This window comes from Lichenostomus cassidix, chromosome 1, assembly GCF_008360975.1.
Source record: "Lichenostomus cassidix isolate B80296 chromosome 1, HeHo_3.0, whole genome shotgun sequence".
In the NCBI taxonomy this organism is placed as follows: Eukaryota; Metazoa; Chordata; class Aves; order Passeriformes; family Meliphagidae; genus Lichenostomus; species Lichenostomus cassidix.
In genome coordinates, this window is record NC_139479.1 from 20,083,506 (window position 1) to 20,109,720 (window position 26,215).

Below are 26,215 nucleotides of genomic sequence, written 5' to 3' on the forward strand. Positions count from 1 at the left end.
TGGGCTTTTTTTCTGACAAAATTCTCTCTAAAGCACCTGAACAGGGGAGAGTGGCAAGAGTGTTCTTCCAGTAAGCAAGAGCATGACCATCAAATGGCCTACTCAGGAGGAGAAGGTAAAGATTTGAAGCTTACAGTCCTATGTCATAAACAGTGTTGTGTGCATTTGGGTGTTATCTAGGGCACCATGCCTGAGTGTTAGTAAAGTGCCCTTATGAGATGGGAAAGGTGATTCCTCCTCTGGTTTGGAGTTAGAGGAAGGACTAAGGTGTCTGGCTCCGTAAGAAACACCAAGACTGTGAATCCTGTGTGGAAAAAGGCATACTATTTTAGTGACAGAGGTTGTAAAGTGATGTCATTGGATATATTCTTCCCTTCAACATTTTCTTTTTAAGGCAGTTCCTATCTCAGTGTTTTAGCTGATGTTCAGGAGAAGGGTACAAATTCTAAACTGGTGTGTTCAAAGTTTATTTGTGAATCTAGTTTTATAGTAACTTAGTACAGTAGGTAAAGCCCTCATGAAGATGAGGTCAGTTACTGCACAAGTTTTTGTTTTCTTGAAAAGGGTATGGATACAAACAGGGACCTCATACAGCTAGCTGGACAAGAGGCTTGAATACTCAGATTAGTTTTGCTAGGGCTTTTCTCATAACCTGCCTGTTTTAGTGGAGTGAGACTAAATTCCTTGCTTTGCTATCTGTGGATATAGCCTTTCCCATTTTTGATATTAGTTGTGGATGGACTCCTTTCATTTTGGAAGAGCAGGCATGATAGTGACCTTTAGTGCTTTATTTTCAAGTTGCGTGAAACAACAGTTTGGATTTTAACCTCTACTGCCAGCCATCTGAGTTGTGTTTTAAAACTGGCATGATTAAAATTTTCTTAGCGATTAAGAACTTGAACATCAGTGTAACTGCTGAGGCTAAAGGTGCAGCGTAAAAATGTTATGGAGAGCAAACTGTTTACCTGTAAACTTGTTGATCTTTTGTCTTAGTTGGCATCTGTTGTAGACCTCTCAAGTGTCTTCCTGCTTGATATATGCAACTTGATAATTTAGTTAAGACAGAGGAGTGGTCAGTCTTGTTTACTCAGTCAAAAGCTGAGAGGGGGTAGAGCATGCCCTGAGAATCTGGGATAGTTGCCAGTAAAATTGTTCCTGTGGTGTGGAGTCACTGGAGAGGTCACAGCCACATGCTCACAGAGTGACAGTGGCTGAGGCTGAACAGCACTTCCCGGCAACTTGTTCCAGTGTTTAACCACCTTCACAGTAATAAAAAAGGTGTTTTATCAAGTTCAGATGAAATTTCCCATGTTTGAAGTTTGACCATCACCTCTTGTTCTGTTGCTGGGCACCAATGAGAAGAGTCTGGTTTCATCTTCTTTACTCTCTCCCATCAGGTACTTACAAAAATGGATGAGAAGCCCTTGAGGCTTTTCTACTCCAGGCTAGACATTCCCAGTTCTCTTACCCTCTTCTCATGAGAGAGAAACTGTAATCCCTTTTCTGGGCTGCCTCCACTAAGTCCATGTCTCTCCATGTAATGGGGAGCCCAGAGCTGGACCTAGCACTCCAGATGTGGAGGAGTGACTAGAACAGAGAACAGGAATGGCTACATTTTAAAGATATAATGCTTGCTAAATATTGTTACACACTTCTAGAATAATTTTTATTATTTACATTTTCTTACATGAGTTCATGTATGACCTTTTATAATTGTCAATGCATTAAAACCAAAATGCTAATGCTAAGTCAAATCAAATTTTTCCCATGCTTTTAGATATCAGTACATCTCACAATAGTTTTACATTTTTTTAAGGGGGTTATCTTCAGCAGTAAACTGAATCTTGGGAAATCCATTTCTTTACTCTCCAGGGGTAAGTCCAGGTACATGGAGATGTATACATGTCTAGTGATCCAGAATTGTGATTGCTGCTTGAACAGGCTCATGAGAGATTGGTTAAACTGACTAAAATGGGCACTGTTTAGAAACATACAAGCAACAACGTGGATGACCTTGGCCACATAGGGGTTCTGTGTTCATACCTAAGCTGACTTATTTGAGAAGTGGATGAATTATAGTTGAAAATTTTGATACAACATAGACATCCCTCAAGTGGTAAGCTAGTTTTGTGATATATGGAGGTACATTAGAGGGAATTTTCCCCTTGTAAATGTGGTTTAGTGAAAATCTAATAGTAATGTACTATGATTTAGTACTTAGGAATTAGTACTAAGCTAGATGAGCCAAGGGTAACTCAAAATTGTTTTTGAAAGTATGGAAAAATATTGTTTTAAGCTAATACAGCCATATGTTGCATAATGTTTAGCAGCAGTAAAAGGGAAGAGTAAGGCCTTAAAAGTTTGTATTGAATGACTGATAACTATATGGTGGTAGGAGGTTGTTTTTACTGTTGTAGAAGGACTGTTGCCTGTCAGGAAAACTGAAGATTGTGAGGAAAAACAGGCAATTCTTTTAAGTAAGTAATAAAAGGTTCTCAGATTTTATATCTGCAAGCAAATAGTGTGCAAGTGATTACTTCTAGATAAGCAATACCAGATTTCACCTACAAGTCAGGAAGCTAGTTGTCTAAATGCCAACACATCTGCCTTCAAATTGCCTGTAACTCTAGAGTGACTGCACCTGCAAAAATCTGCAATGGGTTCCAGCTGGAAAAAGTGTGGCCAGGCTGAAAGTCTAGGGTGCATGTGTCTCCCTGTGCTCTGCTGTAAAGAAGCTGGAAATCATGAAGAAACCATTTATTTGAACCATCTCAAATAATTCTGAAACTGTGACTTGTTTTTCATTAAATCTTTTGAAAAGATACGTGGTACTTTTGTAATGAGATGTAGTAGGTAAGTAGTGTGTTATTCCCAGAAGGTTTCAGTTCCAGTGGACAGGCTGCCCAGACACTGAGTTTGCTTAGATCTCTTGGGACATGTTCACAACCTTTTCTAAATGTGAAGATGTCTGCCATCTGCTTTTGTTGCCATTTCAGTACTCATCTCCTTTCCAAAAATAGCCCTTGTGTTCAATAATTCTGACTTTCATATGTCTTGTAAAGCGCACTGCTGTTAATCTGTTTCCATAGACAAATTTTAGCACTTGTCATTACTTTATGTTTTTCTCAAAACTCATTAAAAGTCCCAATCATTCTCCTGTTTTTAAAGTTCATATGGCATATAATCTGGATAATTATTCCAGCATTTGGTGTGCTCTTATTATTGAGATCTGCAGTTGTGAACAAGAGGTGCACACATCTATCAGAATCTTAGGTAAAAACTGTGAAGACGAAAGGTTTGTTTTGAATTACAATGGTTGCATCTGTGAAAACAGCTTCACTCTTCACCATATTGTGGAATTGAGCATAGTTAGTCTTTGCTCTTGTGACCTGGTCTGGTATGAACCTCCTTGACATCAGTGGGGGTTACATTAACTTTCATAGAACCAGACTCAAATCTCTTTGGCCTCCGTGATTGCTTGATATGAGTGTGGGGGCTTACACGGCCTGGTCATAGTTTTCTAGTAGTTTTGATTACTCAGACTTGGGACCTTACACTTGCCCATTGCTTTCCTAAAATAAAATACTTTTCTGCGTCTCAAGTGTAAGTTTAAATGCGAATCAAATGAACTGTATGAAAATGTAAGTGAATGGTGAACAATTGTATTGAGCAATAAGAGTTGCCAAGATATTTTTCTCATGTTTACTTGTGTATTCTTACATATTAAGAAAAAGGTTGTTTATGCTTGTGTTCATAAAATTAAAATCACTGCTAATTTGGTAAATGTTCTTGATACCAGGTGCAATAAACCCAACAGGAATGTTACTAGTAGGTTTTGAGGCAGACATTTTTTGTATAGAAAATATTGCCAAGGAATAGCTTTAATGTCACAATCATGTTCGTGAGGGAGAGGAGATGCTGGTTTCAAAAAGCATTAAAAAAATTCTGAAAGAAAAACACTGTCAGTTCTAAAATGTAAATCCTTTTTCATTGGAAGATATACCCACTAAATACAGAGGAAAAGGTTTTTCAGATAGATAGTGCTCATGTTAAAAATATTATTAAAGCATTATTTGTTGTCTGAATATGGGTTGTCTCTGTGATTAACTAGTGCTCTTAATTTTATTTGAATGTATTTGATTTAGGAAGTACTATATAAGGAAAACAAACCCCAAAACATTACATTTCTGAGACAGCTTGGAAAGCAGACTGATTTTCCAGATGCTCATCATTTGTCATTTTGCAAAGGCCAACTTCTTGAATGCTGAATATGTGTATCTACAAGTAGAGATTATTATTCACAAGCTGGCTTACATTTCCACTGGCCATTCTCTGTGAATTTTTGCTCTCTATGACTAACTGGATTTGAGTACATAGACAACTTTTTTAAACAGAAAAAGAAACTGCTGTAACTTACTATTCATATTTTTAACGATTGAAAGTAGGATTAATGACAGTGTCAGGAACATCCCACAGAAGACAGACACATCCGTATTGATATTTAGTATTTATCTGTATTGATACTTGATGCCTAGCAAATGTAAACCTTGCACTAAAAATGCACTTGCCTAGGCGTTTGCACCAAGAATCTTCATTTTTTGATCTTTCCCACAGCTGGGCCTTGTAAGACCTTATATTTCAAAAACCTTTGAAGTCCATGAAAAGCCTTCTGTTGATTTCCCCTGGATCAGATCCATGTATGAACACTAAGTCCATGCAGCCTTTATCAACAAAGTAGAGTGCTGGGAACTTGGTGTCCCAACTGCAGTTGTATCCGTCTTTCAGTCTTTAAATGACCAAGAGGTCACAGGACACAAAGATGGAGAACTGGGGGTGTTGAAAGGTAAGTGGACCCTTCAAACTTGAAAGTAGAGTACTGTTCCTTTTATCTCTGATTAAACAGAATCCCACATTAGTTTCCATCCACTGAAAAGATATTTCCAGATTTCCAAAGTTTCAATCAAATTTCTGTTGTCTTCTGTGAACCATATTTTCACCACTGTGTCTTTCTATATTGTCAAAGAGGTATGACAACAAAGTTATTTATGTATGTAATAGAGTAAAATGCCTTTTTGCTAGAAAACCCCAACCCTGTGACTTGTTATATCTTTAAGGATGCTACATGTTTATCTTTGTTTTTTCCTGGTCTGGATGTTACATTACATTCCTTTAAAAAAGAAGAGACTTGTCTCAAGCTTGCAAAGGTCATGACTCCCCTGGTAAGCAGCTGAGATTCCAGAGGAAGGCATGTGTCTGGAACTTGTAGAAGAAAGAGGAAGAAAAGAGACAGAGTCTCAGAAGGGAGAAAGGTGGAGATAGGTGAACTCCAGCAGGCTCACAATGTTGGAAGGAGAAGTCATGTGGGGGTAGAGGGCACTGTAAAATTTTCTGTGATTAATTGAAATTAAGGAATTATGGAAACAGAGAACAGATGTAATGAGTGTGTAGGAAGAGTTTTTTGTAAATTTCTTGTGAATATTTATTTCTCTTTCTCAGCAGCTTGAAGTTTTACTTGGTTTAAAAACGTGATTTTTTCTCGTTTGTAACATAGTAAAAATGTGTTTGAAAATCCTTTTGTCTCAATGAAAAGGTCAGTTACAGGAAAAACCTCTAAGAAAATTCACAACGAAGTTCTAGCTGACATTGTCTTTCAAGTCAGAACTCAGACAAGCTGCTGCCACTGTAATTCCTCAAGTGGTCACAGCTGAAACTGCAGACCTGGCCAAGGTAGCGAAGTCTGTTTTTTCTGCCTGTGAGGGCTGCAATCTAGCTGTTGTGGATCCTGTAATAAGATAATATGAAGGAAATAGGATTGCTTCAGAGCAAGTGTCTTCTGTCCAGACAGTCAGAAATTGTGGCTGATGGTGAAGACTGGATGAGAATAATGTACTCCTGTAGTCTAGTGCAAACATAGTTTAACCTTCCTTGCCATTCTTGCGAGAATTTAGAAGGATAGTTCTGTTTTTCTTTTTGTAATGGATTATTCTTTAGGGAAGTTATCTTCACAGTGGTTTATATTATTAAAAAAAAAAAAAAAAGCAATCACAGTTTCATGTACATGAATGTGATTTCTCCTCTAGTGATTTGGGCCGTGAGCATAGGGCAATACATAATTTGTATTTAACTGATCATGCTTTTTGACTGCTAAGGACTGGAACATTCCAGTCAGGCCTCAGACACTACAAATTCATTTCTTGACCTCAGTGCTGTAAGACTTTGGGTTTCCTTTGAATTTAGCACATGGCTGAACAAATATGTGAAGCAGCAAAAAGTGAGGAAAGGGTGGTAACAATGTATGATGATGTTGATGTCCTAATACAGTGGCTTTTTTTCATTTTTTCCCCCAGAATTTGTATCACTATATAGAAACTATTTAAACAGTGTGGTGCTTTTTTTTCTTTTTCTATTAGGTGATGGTTGTAGCTCCTTTGACAACAATGAAATCATGTTACTGTGTAACTACAACTAGGCAATAATGAATCACACCATTATCTGCCTCCATTTTTCTTAGTTACAGAGAGTGTATAATATGTTGACATTTAATTTGTATCTAACAATTTTGGGAATGGAACTGGAAGTAAAAGAGCTTGAGGCTTTCTTCTGTTTTGAGATTTCTTTCTGTGCAACTATGAACTGAGATAAAGAATTAGCCAACCATTGGTCAGTCTGGATATGCAGTAGGTGGAAGAAACATTTGGGATTAGACAAACTGACACAAAGAGGTAAAAATAATCCAACTAATGAAGAGTGTGTCACTTCATATATTATTTAGTAGCAGCTATAGGACATGTTTGTCAGAATAAATAAGGAAAGATGATGTAGATTTTTGTAGCTGGGAGTTTATTGTTGGATTTTTTCTTTGAGTTAAAAAATTGAATAAACAATGTAAAAGACAGTAGGCTTTTGGTAAATTTCAGGGTTTTCTATCCAGTGTATCGTCCCTGACCGAGTAGGAATGCACACATGCTGCACATGCAGCATATTAGTTCATATTGTAAAAGATTTAGTTTATTCATAGAATCACACACGTGTGTTTGAGCACCAGACAATACTGAAGCTGAAATATTCAGTGACAATAAATGTGCAACAGCAAACAATAATTATTTCAAGTCTTATTCCAGTGTTCAAAGCTGTCCTTTTCCTAAGCCGAAAAAAGAGCAGGAATGTGAAATAAACTTGAAAGTTAAACTTAGGCTCAGCTGTTTTCCAAATTGTAGAAAAGAATGAACATTTACAGTTTCCTAAAGGACATGCTGGCTGCCTTTGTTTTGGAATAGAAGACATGACTTGGTTAGTTTTAAAGGCTGAAGAGCTTTACAAACTAATGTAGTGTAAGCTCATGTTGTTTTCTTTAGCTGGAGATCTTTCAGACTTCTGACTGATACTGATTCTTTAATTTATATAATTAATAGTTTAAGACAGGATTTTTCTGGAGCTTTGATTTCTGGCCCAAGTCTTATATCCCTACACTTGATAGTAATGTATCTAGTGGTTTCAATGGAAATAAACTTCAGCCAGTGAAAATATACTAGAAATATCTGTTTAGAGTTTATAGATTAAAATCAAGTAAGTTCTCAGGATGCTGTTTAAAGACTATTAACTTGAACTTACTAAATACCATCTTATTGTATCGTGACATCTTTCTTTACAATTCAGAGTGGTAATAAATGATACTATGCCCTTAGGACAAAGTAAAAGTGAATTGCTAGCTGTAAAGCACCTTTAAATATTTTTAGAAGAGATTCTTTCAGGTGACAAGGGAAGGTTGGAGCAATTATTGATGTAACCAGAGCTAAGTAGCACTAAAGACAGTAGACAAATATTTTTGTAAAAGATGAGATATTGCCCAGTTACTGGTTGTTACTCCATGTATCTAGGTGCCCTCAGGGATTCCAAAGTATCCCTGTAAGTTTCATCAACAATCATGGCTTATTATCTTCATAATAGGAGCAGATGTCAATTTTTTATGGCTTTGAGATGCTTAGTCATACCTAGTAGATCCATCTGGTATAGATCGAGCCTCAGTTAAGTTGTTCTCACCCATGAACTTCCCACTGAGAAAGTAAATCGAGGAGAGTTCCTCAGTCCAATGAAAAAGAAACTTGAATATTATCAATCACTTGTAGTACCAGAACCCCCTTCACTGTCTTTCTTTCTTAATTGCTTTACACAGGTGAGAAGGCTAGTAAAATAGAAAGAAACTTTATAGTGATGTAGAATTCCTGGAGCATATCACCAGTGTCACAAAGTTTCCAAAGACAGAACAACTGAAATATTTGTCAGTTCTGCAAAAAAAGGTGATTTAAGAAAGAGAAACAAAATCTTAATATAAAGTGCCTGCTGATAGTACAAGTTATTGAGAACTGGTATTAACTGCAGTTGTCCATGTTTTATGAGCTTAAGGATATATATTACAATGGTTTTCTTTTGTGGCTGTTGATTTAGATTAAAGATATAAAAGCAAATGCTAAGCTTCAGAGCCAGTGTGATCCTTGCAGTGGAATTCAGTGAAATTCCATATCCAATTGTTTACATTAACTGGAGGCTTTAAAATGCTGTGGCTGGGGTGGGGACTTAGGCTGTGCTTTGTCGTCTCTCATGTTACAAGCCTTTCAATAGCTTCAATGCAAATTAACCTGATTTAATTTTTAACTCTTTCACCTGGTGCCGGAAAGGTCTGAAACATGATGGACCTGTCAGCAAATGATTGCTCTGCATAACAGCTATGTCTCTGGTAACCAGATGTGTTAATGACAAATGTTTCAGCCCTGCCTTGAAGAGAGATTTATTTTCCTTTTATGGTATGTCTTCATTAGCTAGTTATAAGACTGTATTCTAAAAACCTGACATATGAAGTGCTTTCATGTTTGTGGGAAATTTTATGCCGATGTGATGAAGCAACATAAATCTTCCACTGAAGATTTTCACTGTAGAAAGATGAAGTTAATATCCCTGTATATTTAATTGCATGAGTATTTCTAGTATATCGTTCTCAATAGAATTTAATGTTGATTTCTTCCCACTCTCATCTGTCATTTCACAGCCTTGGGTTGCTTGCAAGGTGGTCTAGAACACTGGACTGCAGCAACTGTCCCATAGAATATACATTTCTTGTAGCATACACTTCTTAAACTGAAGAAGCTCCTGGGAAAACTGGAAGAATCTATTGTAACTTGCATTAAAAGGCTGGTTCTCTGAGGAATATACTGTCAGTGTTGCATGGCCAGAGTCCCAGCTAGGATCAGGTTAGCAGGTTTGTTAAATTTCTAGTGAAAAGGGAAAGACTCACACACCCTTCCATGTGCTCCTTCACTTGATGCCTGTTTTTCATCCATTGTCAGCACAGTCATTACAACTTCTGCTGTTGTGGGAGCTATTACCATTCCTTAAAATAGGATAGGAATAAAAATGTGGTCTGCACAAGAACACCAACACGGCTTACAGGTCTGGGAGCTGGGGAAAGACAGCAGCACTGACTGGTCTGGAGAAGGACATCATGACTTCCTCTGCTTGCATGACACAATTCGGAGAAGGACATTCAGTTAGTGATGTGATGTGTGGTATGTCAGCAGATGCTACTGGCATCTACTAGTCTTTATGACAGGCTTGATTTGGCAGCCCTGTGTGTTGGCATTCTGCAGAAGTGAGAGCTAGCTTGGGAAGGGACAGGTCAAGGACCAAACAATAGGAGCAATGGAGAAAAGAGTGTTAACCTGCCTGATGTGATTTTTGTTGGGTTGTGCTTTAGATATGAAACAATAAAGTTGCGGGTTTATTAAACTGCACACATTACATCTTTTCTGTCTCTCTGCACCAAATGAAGGCAGATGTATGGAAAGATTAATTATTAAAAATATGTCTGGGAAATAAGACTTCTTTCTGAAATGCTGCTTAAACTGTTGTGGTAAAAGACTGGTGATTTTTGTGTGTGACTTCTAACAGTGTTGTGTTGGTCTTTGCTCAGATTGCAGATAGGCTATTCTGTTTGAGTCCAAGGGTCATTTTTATTTGAAAATTTCTCCAATTCCTGAATGGCCACAGAAGCCTTTTGCAAATGTTTCTAGGAAATCCCAGGTCTCATGAGGTGCACTTCACTCACTGAGCCAGGTTTTCTGTGGAAAATGGAAAAAAAGGATCCCCAAAGATTGTTTACACAACTGTTAGAACTCCAAGGACTGTGTTAATTTTTGCACTTTTTGCTTTTGAGAGCTTTGCAATGCACTTCAATAATTCCTCCAAAACATGATTTTTGTATAGAAAATGTTGCAAATATTAATAGGTCTCTGGAGATACCAATGAATAACTGTGGTCAAATTTTAGACTGCATAGTTTTGTTATTTGTATCTATAGTTTTGTTATTTGTGCTGTGTTTTACTGCTGAGATTATACTTTACTACGTGCTTTAAAAATATTAAAAGAACTTTGGATATTGAAGCATAGTATTCATATTGGCAACGATGTTTATTGAGTTTATTACCTTCAAAGGGGAAAAATTTTATAGTAGTACATCAGGACAATTGGAATAAGGAGATATTTGTCACAAATAATATTTTCTGTAGAGAAAGGTGCTGCATGGAATTTATATTTTTATTTGTTTGTTTTTCTTTAAAAGGGAAACGAGTATATATTTATCCATCAGCTTGTGGTGGATACAGCTGCTACTGTGGCTTGAAATACTTAGTATCTTGTAAACTAGTAAACCCATGCCAAAGACAACGGAAATGCATTCCTAAATTTATCATGTGAATTTCATGCAATTATATTGGAAATAAGTAGTATGTTAAGCCCAAGAGTGTGAGCATAAAATTTGATGGCACCTGATTCTGAGTCATAGTAACATGGCTACTGAAGAGCTGCTGAGTTTGAAGGTCAGGTGTGTACCCATACTCTTGCCAAAGTTACAAGTGTAGAATATAATAATGTCCCTCATACATACCAGAACAGAATAGGGGAAAATACGGTAAAACATCACCCGGCCAGCATGTAGTACAGTACAATGCATTTAGCAGTTTTTGTAATCAGAAATTACTCCATGACAATGCAACATGCATGGAATGTCCCATATTTGTGTAGTTTATGGTTGGACTATTTATAATAGACATTTTAGATGATATGAAAATGTGTGGTTGGTATTCTTTTTGTGTATATGTGTATGTGGTTAATTTCTTAATGATGTAAGGCAGCAGAACCTTAAGCATTTTACAAGTCCAGAAGGGAATGCTGCCCCGAATGGCCTGGAAAGTGTGGCTTTTGAGGAAAATTTAGTGTAATAAGAAACACTGAATTACTACTGTTGTGTGTTTCGGAGGTGTTAGAAATGTCTGAGGTGCATCCACACATTAGTGATTTAATGTGAATCAGAGTTTGCTTTGGGAGTGAGTCTCTTAAGTATCATGATCAGCTTTTGTTTCACTTCATGGAATAGTCTGACAGTTCATGCAATGCATTTTTGAATTAACATAACTGGGAGAAATAATCCAGGGGGACCTAATGTGCTTTAGCAACTAATGGGCATTGTGTCTGTGGGACCAAACTAGAAATAGCTGAAGGGAAGGGGGAAGTTGGAGTATATGTAGTGCAGACGTCAAGCCTGTCAAGACCAGGTTTTTTGCTCAATAGATGTGTTTCTGTGGTTTCATGACTTCCTAGGAGTTTGTAGTTGATTCTGGAATGATCTGTTGGTAGGCAGTGCAGGCAAATGCAGCCTGTGACAAACATATCACATCACATGCTGTTGGGAGTCACCCAACTAACCAACAATATCATAATTATACAGAATGAGCAGTAATACAGACTATAATTTTCAGTTACAAAATCAAATCAGCATTAAAACCAGCATGCAAACATTTCTGAAACATTGAATATTACAGTATTTTGTGGACCATTTGTGTTTTTTTTTAAATATACTAAAATAAGTCATGTATGTCTACGTTTATATTGTATTTTACATAAGTAACCATTACATTTTTAGAATGCATTTTGTTCTTTTTGGTGTTAATTTCCCAAGGCTCCACTTCTGTCATATCCTTGAGCCACCATATACTTTTATTGTCTCATTATTTCATAAGTATAGCTAATCTACTTTATGACATGACAGGGAAAGTGCATTAGCGTTTTGAAAGGGTGGGGATTTTGAAATAGAGCTTACAAACAAGTAGCTGGCAAGCCGTATTTTGCTTCCCGTATTAATGCTATTAGATTAGTTTCTGTCCACTTCAGCTGGATCTCAATCTCAAAACACATGTTCAGAATTTGGCCCAAGTATATTTTGAGATTAAACATAGAACTTTAATATCAAGTTAATGTCAGTATATTTAATTCCTCCTATTGCACAGAGAAGTGAAGTTTATTTCATCTGGATTCTTTTACAGATCAGTAAAAACTTCTGCTAAATAGAATAAGACCACAGTTGAGATCAGTCTTAGAAGTGGTAGTAGTGAAGTCTGTGAAACCACAAGAAGGCAGTCATAACTCACAAGTGTGGTGGGAGACACAAGGATTCCTGTGGCTCATTTGTTTTTACAGCTTGTGTTTATCTAGTAGTTTTTCTGTGCCTTTGAGAAGACAGTGCTCTGAAAAGAGGAAAGGTGTCCCATACTTAGAGATGCAAATTTAATCCAAGCAATACATAGTCTATTTTCAAAACTACTGATCTTTTGCTGTTTCATTGGTAATGGTCTTTGGGTTTTGATGACTGTCCTTCTAGCAACCTACTAATGAAGACAGCCAGAGGAAAAATACTGTTGTGTCTCATGATTTAGGTGACGGTTGCTGATTTTACTTGATTTCCTTTTTAATTACTCTGGTCTAAGAATCTTTTTCTGCTTTTGGTGCATGTGAACTTGTGACTTTTATTATTTTGGTCTGTAATAGCAATGAAGGTTGAGGATGACTTTGCATGAACTGTTTAGGAAATATCAATGTAAAGCCTAGGTCAATATAGTTCTATTTGTAGCCATTCATCTACAAGAGGAGCCACCATATCATTGTGATAGGAGCTAGCACATTACAGGTGATGGCAATGTCAGCATAAATCCAAAAGAAAACCTGATTAAGACTTTCTAAAAAATATTTGTGACATCCATTTTCTGTTGTTAAATCCAGATGTTTAAAATTAGATGGCAGTGTGAGTCAAACTATGACCCATGATAATTTAATTTTGGTTTATATTTGCAAACTGCAGAGAATGAATTGTTAGGTTGATGACTTGTATAAGTATTTCTCACATTCAGTCATCTCTTTAACTTAATTCCTTTGGGTTAACCAGTAACCAACATTGACTTTTCCACAGTTTAAATACCTGTGGTATAGAAATGGCTTCTGTGGGGGATGTATATTTGATTTAGACGTGAGGAATCACAGAGGCTACTTACAGTAACAGAATAACTTCAGGGGCTTCTTCCAAAATGTGTTCTTGCCTTCAACTTCTTTTTCAGGGTACTGTTACTTGTTGTACTTTTTTATTATTTTTAATTAGTTGTATTTACTTATGAGATGGCAGAGGAAATACAAATTTATCTGATAGTAATATATTAAATAGTGTGACTAATATGCACTAAGTGCTGTTTGTTCTCTTACATTTTCTCACATTAGAGTTCTGTGCAGTATTTTTTTTTGTTGTTTTTGTTTTGTTCTAGTAGGTTTTATATGTTTGTTTGTTGTTGCTGGTTTGGGTGGTCTTTATTTAGTTTTGGTGTTGAAATTCTGCTTTGTGCTTTTGCTAACTAAAGTCTAAGGACATTAGTTACACACCAGGAATAAATGAAGATGTTGTTACAGACCTTGAAGCACAGTCTTCTGCTGTCAGGCTCAGCACAGGCTGGCTCCCAGGGCATGGAAAGCCAGGGGCTGAGGGTGACCTCATTGCAGGCTATGGCCTCTCACAGGGGAGCAGTCCCAGAGGGGCTGGTGTGGGGTGGGCAGAGCTGGGTGCTGGCAGCAGCGTCCTCAACAGCCTCAGGCATGCCAAAAGATGAGCCAGGGACAGGGAATGCCAGGGGCAGCTGTGGGCTGAGTGGGTTCATGGTGTGCTGGGAGAACTGGCTGAAGGTCAGGGCTGAAGGGGTTTTAGTGAATGGGGCACATCTGTCTGGTGTCTGGTCATCACTGGTGTTCCTCAGGGTTTAGTTCTAGGGCCAGCTCTGTTCCATACATTGATCAGTGCTCTGGAGGCAGCAGTTAAATGCACCATTCTCAAGTTTGCTCATGATTCCAAACTGGGAAGTGCTGTTGACTCTTTTGAGGGATAAGAAGCCTTGCACAGGGATCTAGATAGGTTAGAGCATTGGGTTAGAGCATGTTTAATGGGATGAAATTTAACAAGTAAAAGATGCTGGATTCTGCATAATGCTGGGCACAAGTATAAAGTGGCAGAGGAGCAGCTGGAGAGCAGCCCTGCAGAAAAGGGTGTGGTGGGGTGATGGTCAGCATCAGGCTGAACAGGAATCAGCAGGGTGCCAAAGCAGCTGAGAGAGCAAGCCCCATCCTGGAGTACATCAAACACAGCACCATCAGCTGCTCAAAATGGTGATTATCCAGCTCTATTTGGTGTTGTTGCAGCCTCACCTGGAGTGCTGTGTGCAGTTCTGGGCTCCACAATTTATAAGGACGTGAAAGTCCTTGAATGCATCCAGAGGAGGATAAAAAAGCTGGTGACAGGGCTGGAAGGCATGTCCTGAGAGGGGCAGCTGAGGACTTTGGGCTAATTTGGAGAGAAGGAGGCTGAGGGGTGACCTCATTGCTCTCTACATGAGAAGGAGAAGAAAGGAAGGTGCTGATCTCTTCTTCCTGGAATCTACTGACAGGACGGATGGGAATGGTTCAAAGCTACACAACAACGTTCAATTTATTATTTGTTAATGCTTACTTTTTTCAGTTTAATTCTTTATTAGAACCATTCTAAGGCAATAGAAATCCCTTACTAAGGAATAATTTCCTTAAAATCTAATGTACAGTGAAATCAGAAACTCTATAAAGAACAAAATGTATTTATTTCAGTTGTTTGTATTTCCTTCTTTTCTTTCCTGAATGGAAGCCAAGGAATCAGAATATTACTGCTGTTTTATTGTATTTTATGGGTGGTTTCATCTCATACTGTTCTTCTTCTATTCATGTCTTCTCCAGTGGATGGTATTCAAACTTGACATACATTGGACAAGCATGTAGTAGCAGCAATACTAAAAATATGTTTTCATAGGTTTTCCTTGAAAGAGCCAATCTTGTTTCTGAGGTGGACCTCATCACTGAGCTTTATAACCTTGGTCCTTCATTGTCTTTTACCAGCTCCATGTTTCTCCTGTTCATGTTTACAAAGTGGTTTGGTTTCACTGGCCAGGTTTTAGTCTTCACTCCGGCCTGTTGCTAGGAGTCATCTCAAAGTGCATTAGGGCTTAAATTTGCTTTTCCTGCCTTGTTTTCAAAGAAAAATGTGTTCCAGTTATTTATATGCAAAAGGATAACTAAATACCAGGGCTCAGGAGAGGTGGTACTGTGGTTCATACATTTAAGAAACAAGTTTCTGTTTAATCTTGACAGAAAGGCTTTGAGAAATATATTTTTCTTTGTCATTTTCTGTCTGTTTGGTTTGATATCTCTCCCCACTAAGTGTACAGACTTTTCTGAAATTAATTCCTAAGTGTATGCTTTTGTATTTGAGAGCTGGGAAGCCTAGTTTGAATTTGTTGATTCCATTTTGTGCCTTAGTTCCACATTTCTGAGTTGGGCCTGGAGACACACAGCACTGCCATAGATTAAGTCCCTGTATTAATTTGTGTCACAGTGAACATGCAGTCAGAAAATGCATGTAAAGCACAAGTTATACTTTACTGTTACTTTTAATTTCATGCTCTTGAGATTTTTGAAAGGTTAAGGAAAATGTATACTGGGAGCCTGTCTTTTTAAATTCATCGTTGCAGCAGTTATTGATTTGTCTACTCAAATGTTCTGTTTTACTTCAGCGGCTACTGTTATTTGAGAGGTTTATTTCTATGCTTTTTTGTCATTTGGAAAGAATTGGTGAAGTTGCCAGGGGAGGCCATTTCTGAGAGACGCTGGTTTCACACAAATATGGATTGACTATTGGGCAGGGGAGAAGAGACTGCCAAAACTGATAATAAGTATACAGCTACTGTCATAGCAGATAAGTGACTAGTTAATTTTCATAGCTTATCTCTGGCATTTCAAAAGGAGGGTTATAATCTCCTAACATAATTATGGACAGAGATGCAAAGGAAGTAATTTTATACTGGGTTTTTTTGCCATTACTCCAATTAAGGACCAGTCCATACTTGCTTGTGAATGTTATTAGCTTTTTTCCCTCATGGGACCCTCTGTAGATGGAAGAAGATTGATTTTTCTTGCTTCTCTGCATGTATTTGTTTTTCTTACAAGTGATGCTGCACAGCTTTTCTTTTTTCAAGGCACAGAATACAGATGTTTGTCTTAACTGTTTAGGACCATTTGTGGTTTACCTAAGGAGAGCAAGAGTGCACATAGACTTGCTGAAATGAGGCCTAGAAAGACTAGTTGGATAGGTCAATTTAACAGTGCCATTGAAAATACTTGAGGCATATATTTTCTTTAAAAATTTGAATGGTAAGTCTTGTAATATTTACCTACTTTTTCCCCCCCTCCTGTTTTGTTTAAAATTTATTTTATAAGCTTTTGTCCTTATACACATCAAACAGCCTTGGTCCTTGAAAGTCTGATTCCTGAACTTTGTCCACAGTTTCTTTCCTGGAGGATTGAAAGTGTGTGGGGCTCAGGGGGTGACCTGAGCTCCTCTAATCCATCTCCTGTATGCTGTTGGAGACTGCTTTAGTCTCTTCTACCTGACATCTTTCATATGATGTGTCAGGCCTGGGACAATAGGGTACTTGGAGTTTGCCCTGTTGAGTGCAGTTTGCTCTCTTCAGCATGCAGATTAAGGTTCTTCAAGGTTGTCCTGAAGATACTGTGCAAGGCTTATCAATGGGCAGGAATAGTGGTATGTAATGCTTCTTGAGGCCCTTCCTACACCGCAGATTAAAGCCACCACTAAAGACTAAGTCAAAACTCTCACCAGCATAAGCCTTGAAGAAAAACAGACATGAGGGAACTGAGAATGGAATGTGGGAGCATGTAAAATGCTACAGGTAAAACACAAATTTCTCTTAGTTTGAAATTATGGTTTCAGCTAGGTACACTGGCATATGAGCAATGAGCACAGAGGAATGAGATTGACCATGTGTTAGGATGCAGAGTGGAGGAGAACCTTCATTTAGCATTTGTGCTTCCTCTAATACCCTGCTGTTCAAAGGAAGCCTGTAGAATTTCCTTTTCCTTGTACAATGGAAGATCATTCCCATCATGTTAGTTTGTATGAAGCTGAAGTTGCTAAACAATATTTTTATGTTTTGATAGACTTCCTTTTTAACTCAAGTGCTACTAGTTTTCAGTAGAGAAATGAAAACAGTTGTAGACATTGGAATTACCAAGTAAGGGAGCTACACATCTGGGCATTTACGGCTTTATTGTCTCAAGTAATAGATATAATTTAAAAGCAAAGGTGCTTTTTCTAGTTCAGTGGAAAGTAGCAGCGTAACTGAAACAAAATGGTGAGCTGCTACTAATCTGTTATTACAATCAGCTACTTCTGTCACATTTTATACGAAGAAGAAAGGGGGATAAATTGAAGGTAGCACATAAAATATTGTTTTAACATTGCTGCTGGCTAGATTTGTAAATGGAAATAATAAATCCTCATATAGCATTGAGAGTTATACTAAAGAATTCCCAATAGCTTATGTTATTTACAGCTGTTTTAAAGTTTTATTTCTTTAATTTATATCTTTCTTTTCAAAGGAGTTTGACCTGACATAGTGCTCATAGTTAGCTAATCTTATGCTAGCAAATCTCAGTTTTAGCTAAATTTTACAGTAATGACAGATCAAAATGGTATTATAAAATCAAGTTGTGATTGCATTTTAATCTGCTGGAAGATTAGATTTTCATAAAACATTGAAATTAAATTTTATGAACTGATTTTTAAAAAATTATCCAAAATAATTGCAAATAAGTGGAAAGGAGTGAAAAAGAGTGGATGTGTCTTTACATTTATCATCCCCAGAGCTTCTTTGGTAATACTGGAGTAGAATTTTTTATCATTACAGCTCATATGAAAAAAAATTACATACATAAATTTTTTTAAGTTCAAATTAAGAGTTGTGGTGAAAACCAAAGTATTCTGTGATTCTGACTATGGAAATGGTTGAAGTCACATACTTATAGAATGACTGAAGTTGGAAGGGATCTTTGAAGGTCATCGAGTCCTCCTTGCCCTGGGATCCTTCACCTGATCATGTTGGTCATTGAAACAGTTCCAGTGATGGGGCATCTATCACTTCTCTGGGCAACCTGTTTCTGTGTCTCACCACCCTTACCATAAAGAGTTTCTTCCCTACATCCAACCTAAATCTACCCTCTCTCAGTTTTAAACTGTTGTCCTTTTTTCTGTCACTACAGGCCTTGGTCTCTCTGTCTTTCTTGTAAGCCCCCTTTATATATTGAAAGGCTGCAGTAAGGTCTCTGGAGCATTATTTTCTCCATGCTGAACAACCCCAACTGTCTCAGCATTTATAGAGAAGTGCTCTGGTCCTCAGATAATTTTTGTGTCCCTCCTCTGGAGTTGCTCCAACAAGTCCTTGACTTTCTTGTCCTGAGGATGCAGGAACTGCATGCAGTTCTCCATGTGTGGCTTGTGAGAGCAAATTAAAGTACCATGACCCCTTCCCTTGACGTGCTGGCCACATCTTGGAGGCTTTTGTTATGAAGACATGCACAAACATGATCTTTTTAAACATTCACAAAGAGAGATCCAGCTTCAAAGCATAGGCTTCATAGTTGTGGTAGCAAATCACTGTATTCAAGCTTATAAACGTTTTTTGAGATCAGAACGCAGTGCTGCAGTTTTGAGAAGGTTTTGGTGTTGTCTCAGTTACAATCATTCTAATGTATCTATTTCTCCTTCTGAATTGTACATTGACAGAATGATTTTTACTTTATCTGTGTGAGTTTTATACATAAAAAGTTATGTATTGTTGTGGTTAGGAGCCAGCTGGCAGCTAAGCTTGACACGTGCTCACTCAGTTGATCTGTGGGAGGGATGGGGGAGAGTATCAGAATGGAAAAGGTAGAAGATCCTCATGGGTTGAGATAAAGACAGTTTAATAGGTAAAACAAAAGCCATGCACACAAGCAAAGCAAGGAATTATTTCACTGGTGAAGGCAGATGTTCAGCCATCCCTTTTGTTATGCAGAGTGGTGCCTTGGGAAGACAAATGCCATCACTCCAAATATCCATCCCTTCCCCCTTCTCCCCTCAGCATTATATTTTGAGTATGATACCTTATCGTGTGAAATATCCCTTTGGTCAGTTGGTTTCTAGGGATCAGCTGTTGCAGCTCTGTCCTCTCCCAGCTCCTTGTGCACCCCCAGCCCCCTTGCTGGTGGGATGGGGTGAGGAGCAGAAAAGGCCTTGATGCTGTATGTAAGCACTGCTCAGCAGCAGCAAAAACATCCCTGTGTTATCCACACTGCTTCCAGCACAAATCCGAAGTATAGCTAGTACTAGCTACTGTGAAGAAAATTAACTCTATCTCAGATGAAACCAACATATGTATATTATTATTCCATTATTTGCATCACTCTTTAATTTAAAAAAAAGTAAAAGAAAATGAAAAAAAAACCAGAGACATAGAAAGGTCTAGTGCTGCTGTATTAGTGCTTTGCATTCTGGCCTATCTGAATTCCTCTTCCTGGAGTACTTCATACTGCATACTGTATACTGCAGTCACATTCTCTGTGTGAATACTTTGCCTAATTCCTATGAAAGGATGTCCTTTTACTCCTTCATGGCCTCACAGCTGTAGTCCAATTCTAAACAAAAAATTTACCAGAATCTTCATCCATTCTGCTTCCAGAGTATGGACTTACAAATTATGAAAGAAGTACATGCATATGAGGTCCTAAGTATGTCTGCTGAGGATGTGTTGAAGAGCTTGTACCACATTTCTCATGTTCAGTCATTAAGGTCTTCCTGATATCTTCCACTGTACAGAAAGTAAATCATTATTTTGTCTCATATTTTAGCACCACAAACATACACTTCTCTTTTCTGAGCAGTGTTTTTCTTTTTAACCAGGAAATACTGTTTCCAAAATTGACCCTTGAGAAACTTCTCTAGAAGAACAGCAAGTTGCTGTTCACCTCTGTGCCAGTTTCATAATTCTCTTTCTGTTCTCATCATGTTTTGTTTTCCTTTAGCTTAAAATATTGTTTTGCATGTTATATGGTATTGGTTGTTTTACTACAGTCACGATAAATGAGAGCTATAGTGTTTCCTTATCTGGGAAATGCACTTTAATTTCAAAAACATAAAATAAAACCACCACAGATGACTTTTGGGAAACTCATGTTGCATTTAATTGAATTTTCCATTTACTTCAAGGTTTTTAATTATCTTTGCTTGACAATTTATTTTAAGTATCATGCAATATTGAAATGCAACTAATGGACTTTCTGTTCATGAATCACTACTAATCTATATCAATGTCTTAAATGCAAGTGTTACCTTTTGTCTACTACTTAGCAATTCTGGTCAGTAAGCGTTCACAAAGATGGACTGGAAGATGGCTTTGGTCAGTTTTCCACAAGACTTGCTTGGTGAATTGCTTTCCTAACTTTTTAATGTTCACTTTACACTTGTGCCTTTTACTCTACACAAGGGAGTAGGAATCAGGATTAGTAGTTATGTTGTGGCACAACATCATTGTCTAAGCAGAACTGGAAGGTGTGTTCCATATAAATATGTTAGGGTGAACATGTTTAGCCTGAAAGAAATATTAACATTCATGTACGTTTCCTTTGGCTTTCAGAACAATGGGTCACTTGCTTGGTGCCAGAATCATAAACAGTGTTCAAAGGTAAGTTCTGTTTTTTCCCCTGTTTTTTATGTTACCTCACTGCTTTCAATCTCTTGCATGTAGCTTAAGTGCTTTTCTTCTTAGCCTGTTTTCAGAAGCATCTGTTTATATTTTATTTGGAAACCTCAACCTATAATAAAATATCAAAAATTGAAATCAAGTGGTTTAGTCTTTCAGGACAAAGGAATCACGTTTGAGGATACATATCAAGCATAGTTAAACCAATGTAATTCTTTCATTACAACAAGGTTTACACTGGCAAAAAACTGGTGTGTCATTTGTGTTTTTTTCAGTATTTTTGGTCAGAAGAGGGTAAAACTGTCAAAAACTTTAAAATATCCCTCCAACAGCACCAGCGTATTTCAACATTCAACATTTCATTCAGTTTAGGTATTTAATTTTTATCTAGAACCTGAATTCTTTGCAAATATTTTTCATACAAATCCCAGTGCCTCTACTGATGCTTCTTCCTATTCTAGAACTTTAACCTCAAAAGCCTAAAGGGTGAGCTAATTGTCAACTGATTCTCCTGTGCAAGAGCCTTTCTCTGGTGCCTGGATGGAAGCAGCCATGATTTAGGAGCTTTAAAGGGTCAGGTGAAACTGCACATTTGCTGCTGACTGTTCATAAACGGCATAGAAGTTGCATTTGCCTGAAAAAAATTGCCTGAAAATGCTCAAGGTAGTATTTTTGTCTAAGAATCCTGAAAATGTATTTCTACAATAATTCAGGCCTTTTAATGTCAGTAATTATTCTTTATTCCTGAAGGTTGTACTGAAAATTGGTTTACATGTAAGTAGCATTGTTCTGTGTTGTTTTAATAATGCAAACAATGTTAAATGCTGATGCTGACCCTTGATTTTAACACACGTTGATTTCTTGTGTACATTTAAAGAATGAGATTACTGATTCACTGATCTAGCATCTGCTGACAAAAATGGGATTGGACATGGGCCAATTTTTTTCCTGTTCCATTGCAGGTAAATAAAACAAAGTTGATTGCTTTTATCAGTATTAAAATCCAGGATATAACCATGTCAGTATAAGAAAAGAATGGAACATTTCCTGTTAGCTGTGCCACACTGCTAAGGATTTCACTTCTGCAATGAAATATTATTATTCTTAAAATTCTTCTTCTCGGAAACCCAAACAGAGGTGCAAAGGATGCATTTCATGATAACTGAATTGCCTTTGCAGGAAAGGATGAGTGGCTTGTGCCACCGTGATCCTAAAATAGTTTTTTTAAATTTAGCTAGGAAAGCTATTGTGGTAAGTAATCTGAAAGGTTTTCCAATGGTTTGTGTCTGCCCAACAAAGAAGGAATCATACAAGAAAAGTGGTCCAGGTTTTAAAGCAGGGTAGAGGTTATAGGGATATCTCCCTCAGTCACTCCCAAGTTTATGGAATCCTCATAAGGTGCATACAAACTGTTATGAATTTTATCTTAAAATTGTATCAGTCTCTTGAAACCAGTGCAAGAATGCTACAAATTAATATTATATTGTGTTACAAAACACAATGATTGTCTATGTTTTAAATTACTTAACATGTGCTTTACAGTCATGGTACCCTAATGTTTTTCATTCTTTCTCAGGAAGGTAATATATTTTCCTTAAGAAAGCAGCTTTGCCACATTTAGAAAATAAATAAATATAAACCTGGTCAAATTGTTAGCAGAGCTGAACATAAGCATAATGTTCTCTTTTCAGGATGGCTTCTGTTTTCTGTGTTTTGCAATGTGAAATTAAACAATTGCTTATTTAACTGAAATTTTCAAAGTGATCAGGGAATTGAGTTAACCTTTTAAAAATGCAAATTCCTTTCACTGCTTCTCAGCACCTTGGTGGAGGAGGTTTGTATGGGTGTGACAGTTAGGGAAGGATTCCACAAGGAATGGTGTGCTGCTCATCCTTTTTATTACTAGCATGGAAGGCCTTGTTGGAGATATAAAGGTTGGGGGTAGCCTTGGCTGCAGTGACCATGAGATTGTGGAATTCAGTGTTGGACAGAAAGGGGGCAGGGCAGCAAGTGTGATTGTAAGCATGGACTTCAGGTGAGCAAGCTTTAGCCTCTTTAGGGGTCTTCTTGGGGGAGTCCTATGGGAACAGGTCCCATGGGGAAGAGGGGTCCAGGAGAGCTGGTTGATCTTAAGGAATCACTTCTGCAAGGCTCAAGAATGAGCCTTCATCCTGATGAGCAAGAAATTGGGCAAAGTGGGCAAGAGATCTGTGTGGATGGATAAAGAACTTGTCATTACTCAAGTAGCAGGAAATACACAGGAGATGGAAGCAGGGTCAGGCCACTTGGAATGAATATAGAGAGGTTGTCAGAGTGAGTAGAAATGAGGCAAGGAAGGCCAAAGTGCATATGGAATTAATGGAATGGGGACCATGGTTGGACCAGATGACCACTGTGGTCCCAGCCTTACCCATTCTGTGATTCTGCTAAATATCTCAGATGACTTGGAGCACCAAAATGTGCACCAATGATTTTGCATTTAATTTAATAAAATCTCTGCAGAAATCTTTTTTTCAAGATGAAACACAAGAGAGTTCTTGTATGCTTGCCCTGTTTTGACATGAGTAATTTCAATATGTTAAAATATTTTGTTATAATTAGTACAGCTATAGAGTTATTACATAAATTGTCATTTTTGGTTGCAATAGTTATTAATTCACTGCCATCATGCACTCCTGCTTCTCAACTGGCACAGCATTGAACCAGACTGAGGGCTTTCTTTTTTTTTATTCTTGTCAATTGCCTGCTTGGCTTCCACTCTTGAGATGAAATTGGCATTGTGATCAATGATGTTTGAAAACTTCTTTGGAAATAGATTTTGAACCCAAAATTTCTTTGTCTAACTTCATTCATTGGTCCATTGTTTTCTTTGAACTTAGCCTTACTGAGTTGCAGATGATTCCTTTCTAAGGGGACAAGAGGGCCCAACATGCCAGTAGGGCTCAACCCATAGGAAGGTCTGGTGCCTCTGGGGCCTGGGTAGGGATGTCATCTGGAAACTCCTGATCTGGAGCAGCCCTGAGTCTACTACCCATTACTGATATTCCACATAGGGAATGATGAAGTGGCAATAGCAGTAGCTCGAGGGTGATCAAAAAGGACTTCAGGGTGATCAAAAAGCCTGTCAGACTTGCTGAGTAGTGAAAAGGTGGACTCATAAACAAAAGCATGAGGAAGCAGAACAGCAATGTGGGGAGACTGTGAAAAAGAAAGTGGACTGGACTGAGCTGGACTCACTATTTCTTGACACAGTTGTTGGACCAGCATTTGGATCTCAGTCAGCTCTACTCATTCCTAGACACCTCACGGGTTGAAAGTTTATTTGGGGTGAGAACCAGACAAACCAACACTCTCTTCTTTTCTTCCACTTACATGACTACATAAAACCACTGCTCCTGCTGCCAACAGCTGGTTCAGCAGAGAAATTAAAAATAGAACCTCTGCAGAGTGTATTGTCTGATTAGGGAAAGACATTTAAGCTGGAAATGGATGGATCTAGTTTTCTTATCCAAGCTGGCCTAAAGTCTTCCATCACAGCAAAGTGTTTGGCTTTCATATTGCAAAAAGTATTTTCATATCTGTCATCTTTAGGCTGTCTTTAAATATTTTGACACGGGTTATGCCTGTAGGTGGGCAAATAAAACCTACTTTGGGCTTTTTCCTCCTTTTTCCTTCCAACTAGTCGTATTTTTTTATGATACATCAAACTCTGAGTTGCCTAAGTGATTATTTTAAAGCATTATGACGTACAAGTTATATAGACGATGAAGTAGTGTCTGTAATGTATAGATTTCATCTCAAACATAATGTTTCTAACACAGGTAGAAACATGTTTATATGTAACGTTTATATCTACATAACTTTTCTATATGTTTATATGTACATAACTCATTAGTACTGGAACAGTTCTCTCTAAATGTAAACATAGAGAAAAAAATTAGTCTTGGATGAGATGGCAGCTGCTAGAGAGTGATGGGTAGATAGGTCAGTTCTTAAAATAGCGTTGGTTGATTATCCAGCACCTAAACCAGAATGTCTAGTGTTGCTGTTGAAAAATATTTGTTGACGCTTTTTTATAGAGATTTGTTTATGGTTTGTTAAGATAATAGATCTCAGAACATTTTTTTCTTTTTTTTTAAATAGGGATTTTGTAATTAAAAGTCACAAAATAAAATCTGCATGTATTCTAGCTCTTTCTGCAAGCATAATAGTGACATTACTGAGAAATTCTGAGAGTTATGTGTTCAGTGTTGAGAGAGAAGAATTTTGCCCAGATGTGGTTGTTGTTAGGTTTGTGTTTTCTGGGACTAAGCTTATACATTTTTACTTGCAATTCCCAATGCCTCATGAGGGTAGAAAATGCTATTATGGTTTTTATATGTACAGATGTTATTATCTGGCAGCTTCATTATGTTGCTTCTAAAAATGAAATACAGTTTATTTTGTCAGTTCAGGAGAAAAACAAGACTTCATGCTTTCATGACTGTATTTTTTTTCTTATGTATATCTCTGACTGCAGAAGAACTACTTGGTATGTGAAATACTGTCAAAATCTGGTCTAAGAAAATAGTCTTCAAGGCTGACTCAAGTACTTGAAGGGAAACAATGTTATACCAGAGGTTTGCTCTTTTTGTAAATGGCAATAAATTGTTTTATGTTGTATTTTGCATTCCTCCACTGTTTTAACCTTTGCTGTTGTATTTAACTTTCACATCTTTACATAGTTCCTGGGTTGGGGGTTTGTTGCCTCTCCCTAACTTGTCCTCTGAAAATTTTTATGTGTTATTTTGTCTCTTTCCCTCCACTAGTGTCACTATTCTGTGTGCCCATCTACTGGTTTCTCAGAAATCTACCAAAGAATCAGTGAATTATTTAGGTTGGAAGGAAAATCCTCTTAGATCTTCTAATGCAGCCCTTCTACTCAAGCAGGGTCAGCTAGAGCATGTTGTCCAGAACTACAGCCAGTTGGATTTTGAGTATCTCCACATGTAAGGACCGCAGTCTCTCTGGGCAGCCTGTTTCAGTGTTTGACTACTGGCACAGTACAAGAGTTTCTGTATTTCTTGTTTTTTAAGTTATGCCCATGGCTTCTTGTTTAGTCCATAGGCACAACTGAGAAGAGCCTGGCTCGCTCTTCTTCATTGTGTCCCGATGGGTTTTTATGAGCATGGGTAAGATCACTCTGAACCTTCTTTTCTCCAGGTTGATCAGTCCCAGCTTTCTGAGCTTCTGTGTAT

At 37.6% G+C, this 26,215-nt stretch overlaps 1 protein-coding gene across 2 annotated transcripts in view; it reads left to right on the top strand.

Annotated features, from left to right (window-relative positions):
- The window catches only part of ANOS1 (anosmin 1), a 128,909-nt gene that overhangs the window by 3,891 nt on the left and 98,803 nt on the right, over positions 1-26,215 (top strand). For both annotated transcript variants that reach the window (XM_085052476.1, XM_085052468.1), the window contains exon 2: positions 20,913-20,960. In XM_085052476.1, the coding sequence (XP_084908602.1) occupies positions 20,913-20,960 (48 nt within the window). The remainder of the gene's footprint in view (positions 1-20,912; positions 20,961-26,215) is intronic.